The sequence below is a fragment of the Octopus bimaculoides genome, chromosome 16, assembly GCF_001194135.2.
Source record: "Octopus bimaculoides isolate UCB-OBI-ISO-001 chromosome 16, ASM119413v2, whole genome shotgun sequence".
Taxonomy (NCBI): Eukaryota; Metazoa; Mollusca; class Cephalopoda; order Octopoda; family Octopodidae; genus Octopus; species Octopus bimaculoides.
This window is the reverse complement of record NC_068996.1, coordinates 4,380,200-4,387,853: the sequence shown is the minus strand read 5'-3', so window position 1 is coordinate 4,387,853 and position 7,654 is coordinate 4,380,200. Positions and strand designations below refer to the sequence as shown.

At 37.4% G+C, this 7,654-nt stretch overlaps 1 protein-coding gene across 5 annotated transcripts in view; it reads right to left on the bottom strand.

Moving 5' to 3' along the window:
* LOC106873115 (putative uncharacterized protein DDB_G0282133) overlaps nucleotides 1–7,654 on the bottom strand; it is a 191,657-nt gene that overhangs the window by 145,216 nt on the left and 38,787 nt on the right. For 2 of the 5 annotated variants that reach the window (XM_052973499.1, XM_052973502.1), the window contains exon 2: nucleotides 5,893–6,303. The exons of 1 other annotated variant lie outside the window; for it this stretch is intronic. Coding sequence is in view for 1 of the 4 variants with exons in the window: in XM_052973501.1 (XP_052829461.1) it covers nucleotides 4,791–4,814 (24 nt within the window). In the remaining 3 variants the exon portion in view is untranslated. Of the gene's footprint in view, nucleotides 1–4,790; nucleotides 4,896–5,892; nucleotides 6,304–7,654 lie in introns of those variants that run through there. 2 more of the 5 variants (XM_052973501.1, XM_052973500.1) reach the window with 2 other exon arrangements.

The window sequence follows — 7,654 nt, the reverse complement described above, 5'->3', positions numbered from 1 at the left end:
TATATATATATATATATATATATATATATATATATATATATATGCATGTATGTATGTATATACATGTATATATACCTGTTTATATGTATGTGTGTATGCGCAGGTGCACGTGCGTCAGTTTCTGTTATTGTTTCATCACATTCAGACGCAAGTGATCAATGTTCCTGAATCAGTTTGGAGAAATGTCTGGTGCTAACTATCTAAGGCTAAGTAACAAACAGGTCTAAAAATATATAGACTTATATAACCTCTGGTCTAAATCAATTTAACAAACGCCGTTCATGTTGTTTTATGTAATCGTCCCACCCCAGGAATGGAGAAACGGGTGGTTCTGATGTAACAAACTCTGACACAGAATAGTTGACTGGGAACTGGTTAGTGTAATCATCAGCAAAATATACAAGAACAACATTATTATGAGTACTACCACTATCATCATCATCATCATCATCATCATCATCATCATCATCATCATCATCATTATCATCATCATCGTCGTTGTCGTCGTCGTCATCATCATCATCATCATCGTCGTCGTCGTCGTCGTCATCATCATCATCATCATCGTCATCCGCTTCCTCTTCCTCGTCATTATCATTTTTATCAGCAACAACACTATCATAATCATCATCACAATCGTCGTCGTTGTCGCCGTCCTAACCAGCATTTTCTTCGTCAATGCCGTTTACTCTACGGTTTACGCAATCCGGTTTACAAGAAGACACAAGCTGCACGTACATATAAATAACGACAGGTACATATGCACACACACACATTCATAAGGTACATCCTTAAATATATGCATTGCATACATGAGGGTCTCGTAGAGGCGCCTTCGTGATATACAGCGTGAATTTCACCTGGTGGAGTTCATCACTTCTCCAGGTGTGACTAAAACCGATTTCTTTTAGAACTAGAAACAGATTCAATAATCGAGTGACAGAAAGGGAGTCGACCCCAGCATCGAACTGGTACGATATGAACCGTCACCGAAGGGAGAAAAAACAAACTTGACCTCTGCGGGATTTCTTTTCAGAGCTTATTACTCGAGAACGGTTAACGCGAAAGCATCAATCCCACTCCGTAACGATTGTAGCAATTAGCCATCGTAAATGTGGATGGATGCGCATGCGTATTTTTGCTCATGTTTATGTGTGTGTTTATATATATGTTGACATGTACGTGTGTGTATATATGCGTGTGTGAGTGTGCGTGTGCTGTGTGAGTGTTTGTGAGTGATATAACGTTTGCTTATCATGTTCAATTATAAGTAACACAATTTTACATCATTTTGATGGGTTGCTCTATGCTTTTGCCGAGTACAAATTTAATATAAGAGTATCATTGACAGTGACTTCGAAGTTTCGGTCAGTGAAGCCAGCATCAGACTGGCCAACGATGGTTTAACTGTCCGACACTTCAAAGTCACTATCAGTATTATTCACGTTTATGGATTATACATACATACATACACACACACACACACACACACACACACACACACATATATATATATATACACACATATATACATGTATGCATATATCTATATGTATACATAAGTAAACATGCTTAGGCATATATACTCGTTGTGTGTTTTATAGTTTATGTGAAACTCGTTCCATTATGCAAGATAAATTCTTAGAACAAATTCGTATACAAATATAAGTATATCCATATGTCTATGCCTTCTCTTTCTCTTTCTTCATTTCACTGTCACTTTAGCTCTGTCTCCACCCCCTCTCTCTCTATGTGCCTATACACACACATACACACACACACACACACATATATATATATATATATACAAATACATATATATATGCACACACACACACACAAACACACACGCATGCACATACATAGTTACACTTACACACACATACACACACAAACACAAATACACACACACACACACACACGCACGCACGCACGCACACACGTTACCCTTTTTAAGTATGTCAAATCTGGTCCATTATATAACAGAGACTTGGTTGACCTGCTAGTTAAAACATCCGGCAGACAACCAAGAAGTAATGGGCTCGCTGTTATCAAGAAATGTACCAGACATCAAATATTTTCTCTATTATGTCAACAGCCACTTTGATAGCATTGGTTTTCATAATGGGAGTACATACATATATGCATATGTATATATATATATGTATATATATATATATATATATATATATATATATATATATATATATATATACATATGTATGTATACATACACATATATATGTACATATATATGTGTATTTGTGTGTGCGTGTGTGTGTGTGAGTGTATATATAACTCGCAGACACACATACATGTATGTATGTGTGTGTCTGTGCGTCTGTATAAATACATACACACGCGGAGAAATAAATACATACGCATGAATACTCATGTATACGCACTCAGAATAATCCACTCGCCCAGACAAAATTATTGAGAATATTTTATGTCTCTGTGTGTACACACGCGCGCGTGCGCACACACACACGCACACACACACACACACACACACACACACGTACATACACACATACAAACATACACACGCGCACACACACTCTCATATATTAGACAATTACTGTCTCATTTCACACGTGCTGTTGAGGGATGTTTTGAAATCATGGCATTTTAGTCCTAACCCTGCAAATTGAAACCTCCGCAAACGAATCCAAGCCACGTTTCTACCACTTGGTTATAGAAGTCAAAACTCCGCGCACTCACACACACTCACACACACTCACACACACGCACACGCACACACACATATGATAACTGGCACACAGTCGGTTACAATGACGAGTGGTGTTCCAGTTGATTTGATCAACCGAAATCAGCCTGCTTCTGAAACTATCGTGCAAGTGACTGATCTCTCTACAGACACGCGTAACATCAATGTAATTGTTCGGGAGCGTCAGCGTGATACAGAATGTGACAAGGTTGGCCTATTGAAGTACAAGTGGTACTTATTGTTGTCAGCTGATTGGAGTGGAGCAACGTGGAATAAAGTGTCGTGCTCAAGGACGCAACGCACCACCAGGTATCGAACTCACTTGCAACCTTACGATCGTGAGCTGCATATCTAAACGACTAAGCCACGTGCCTCCACAAACACACACACACACACACACACACACACACACACACACACACACACACACACACACACACACACACACACACACACACACATGTATAACGACTAGAGATAATTCTATCATACCCAATACTGGATTTGAAATGTATCCCTTTCCTCTGTATCAGAAGATTTGAATGTTGGACAGTTCATCACATGATTCACAGGTTCGAATCCAAACGCACCAGTTATGTTGCTCAATTTCATCAAGCGCCAAAAGTACAATTGCTGCTGGGATGACAGCATAAGTATTCGCAAAAACTTTCTTCAACCACTAGCACTCGAGCTGAAACCTCCACAATGCCCAATCACATCGCAAGCTGGCTTAAATAACAAAAACAGATCATCGTTGATTTTTAAATTCCCCGAGGCTTCTGTCGAAAACTCTGGATTAAACACGAGTAAAACTTAAAGAATGGTTCATTGAGAATTCCAGCGTAATTAGCAGGTTCCTTGATGATACGAATTATATTTCTTAAGCGATTCTAAACCAGAATTAGAGTTGATTTACTCTTAATGTCCTGAAATATGAGTGGTGAACTGCAAAGAATCAACAAATCCGGAATCATGCATGAAGGCAACAGTTACAGAATTATTAAGGTGCAATAAAAATACTTGCTGGCTTAAAATTATTTCATGTGTGTGTGTGCTTTGCGTATGTGTATGCGTGTCTCACAAATGTGCGTGTGTGCGCGCGCGAGTATGGATGTGTGTGTATGTATCAATGTGTGTATGTGTGAACATGAGTGAGCATGAACGTATGTTATGCGTGTATTATGTCGATTCGTATATGCGCCATTGGTAACTGTGTAAGAGAGTGTACTGTGTATGTTTGTGTGCGTTCGCAGTGCATAAGCGTACGTGAATGTGAATCGTTTTCGCTGTGTGAGTATATGTGTCACTTGTGTGTACGATTGGGTGAAAGAGAATTCGCGTTACGTGTGCGTATACGAATGCGTGTGCATTCGCACTAACGTGATTGTTTGCCATTCACATATGTGTGACTGTATGTTTGCTTTAGACTTACCGTGTTTGGCAGTGTGAATGTGTAAGCGTGTGACGTATATATGAAACGTATAAATGTGTGATGTATGCGCGCGCGCGCGCGCGTGTGTGTGTGTGTGTGTGTGTGTGTGTGTGTGTGTGTGTGTGTATGGAGCGTGTATCGTGTATGTGTAATATGTGTGAAAGCTCCAGTTCTGTTGACCGACTGGAAACTTCACCAGATGTCGCTATGACACTCTTACAGATATAGCATACATAGAAAATTATTAACCATCGTGTCGATGTGTAGAGCATCACTCGTTAGTTCTTGATGCAAGATAGGCAAATTTCACAGTGTGTGATTTGTTGGCTCAGTGGTAATGTAGAAAACACTCGCATAAGATGCCACGAAGCAAGACTGAGATTTAAACCCCGTGACTGCAATGCGGACTTCATAAGTACGCTGCCATGTTTGCGGCTATGTGCGTACTCGTACGTATGCCCACCTGTGTGTGTGTGTGTGCTTGTGCTTGTGCTTGTGTGTATGCGTGTTTTGTGTGCGTGTGTATATGTGTGTGTGTGTTTTGTGTGTGTGTGTATATTCACTCACACGCAAACATATACATACAAATATACGCGAGTGTTGATAAAGAAGATTATTTCCTCATACCAAAAGGTTTCGAGCGGTAGGCATTAGTCAACAGCTGTCATCGGTAAAACTTTAAATCCGACTGGTGAGAACATGGTGAGTTCTAATGTCAACCGTACAAAACCTTTATGTATAAGAAAGAGAAAATCCATTTTAGCAACACGCAATTACAGCAGATTTTTACAAACTTCTAATAAAGGTAACACTTTCCGTTTCATAGTATATTCATAATAGTATACATAAAAGAAGTACGTATAGCATACGCTAAATTATATATTATATATTTCAACTTCTTATTTCCAGTTTCACTGAGCACTTTGTTAAGACGCGTGAAGCTCAAAATATATTCTTGTGATGTCTATCGAAATGCAGATTCACCTCACTACACACACACACACACATACACACGCATACACACACACACACAGACACACACACACACACACACATATATACAGACACACATATCTATGCATGTATGTACTTGTGCATGTGTGTGTGTGTGTGTGTGTGCGTGTGCGCGCACTCGCTCGTAAACGACCTCTGCAGGGAATAGCGAGGTATGATGGGAAGACATTTATCCAATGTGGTGCACAGTGGTTTCGAAACCAGAAACCAGAAGTATGTTTCGCACAGAAAAATATTTAAACGCATGCTATAATCTCTCAACATACATACGTCCACACACACACACACACACACACACACACGCACCCATACATACACTCACACATACATACAAATATACATACATATATACATACATACATTCATATACACATACATACATACATACATACATACATACATACACATACATACACACATACATACGTACATACATACATACATACATACATACATACATACATATTTCTGTGCATGTATGTATAAGTTTCAGTTTATATGCCGGATTATATCTTTATTCATGCAGATATTTTTTGTGTATGTGTACGTTTTTGCAAGCACTGTGAACATGCATCCATGAATGCGTGCGTGTATGTGTGTGTGTGCGTGTGTGTGTGTGTGTGTGCGCGTGTGTGTGTAAGTCTGTGTATTTGTACGTATGTTCGCGCATGCGTGAATATGTTTTGCGTTTATAAAATATACAAAATCTACTTACGAAATTGATTCATCGTTTTCTTTCATATTTAATACATACATGTACATTCTCATATGTAATTATCTTATACATCCACATATATGTGTATGTGTGACATATATATATATATATATATATAATCTATAGCCACATACACATATATATGTGTATTCGAAAATTTACATTTTGTATCGGTACAGTTGTATTCTACGTAGGATTTAGGTTGATGTATAAGTATATAGATAGCTATATATATTAACTGGTAGATTTATATAAGTATATATATATATGTGTATATATATATATGTTTATATGCTCGTACAGGTTGACGCTTAGCTATTATATAAAAGGGAGTTGGTCTTCATATCGTTTTTTTTGTTTTGTTTTTTAGTAATCCAACCTTTATGATTCGATTTTTTTGTATGAAAAAATCTGGAAAATAAAACAAAAAAAGCCTTTTAAAAATTGATTACATAAATTTACTAATGTGCTTTTTTTGTAGTTGTTGTTAATGATATGATGAACTTTACATTAACTTTGTTGCATTTTTCATGTATTTTATTTTATCAGTTGTACGATATGTGTGAGTGTGTGTGTGTGTGTATGCGTGTGAGTGTGTGAGTGTGTGCGTATGAGTGTGTGTGAGCAATTATGTATTACAGAGCGTGTATTTGGAGCCCAAGATAAATTTTACAGTTCAAAATCTTACAAACGCGCGCACATGCATACACACATGCGCACGCGTCGTTCACACACATACGCGCGCGCACACGCATGAACAGATGCATACACATGATCACGCGCGCACACACAGACACAAGCACATATTTACATGTATGAATTTATATTAATTTGTATATAAAATGCAACTTTCTATGCATGTATATATACATCTAACTAAATTTCTGCGAGAGTGTGTGTGTTTGTGTGTAACTTAACCCTATATATTTTACATTGTTAATCTACAGACATTAAAGTTTTTGCAATATGCTAAGAGACTAGCGAGGTGTATTTACATCTGTTTAAAATTTCACAGCAGGGTGGTTAAAACTGCTGCGTGACTGCTTTATGTTCTTCTTTCACACATACATATATAGATAGGTACATATATACTTAGATACACACACACACACACACACACACACACACACACACACACACACACACACACGCACACATACACATGCATATATTGACACACAAAGTAAATGTGCTTGCATTACATGTGTGTGTGCGTGTGGGAGTGTATGTGTGGGTGGGTGGGTGTTTGGGCGCGTGTATATGTGTGTGTTTGTATGAATGTGTCCCGCCGTTATGATTTGAACCGAAATATATTGTTGTTTTATAACGCTGCAAGATGGAAAATTCAATAAAATGATGCCTTAAGAATGCATACATACGCACACACATACATTCATGCATACGTACATACATACGCAAACATACACATACATACATACATACATTCATACATATGTACGTACATACATAGATATGTCTCTGTGTATGTATATGTATGTATATTTATATACATATATTTTCATGTGTGTGAATAGTTGTATGTATATTGTTTTGATATATATATACAAAGAAAAATTGCAAGTAGAGAACTGCGTATACAAGGAGGACACGTGTGAGTTATCCTGTATGAAAGGTGGGATATGTGTGTGTGCGTATACATACATACATATATATATATATATATATATATATAGACATATACATACATATAATATATATATATATATATATATATATATATATATATATATATATATATATA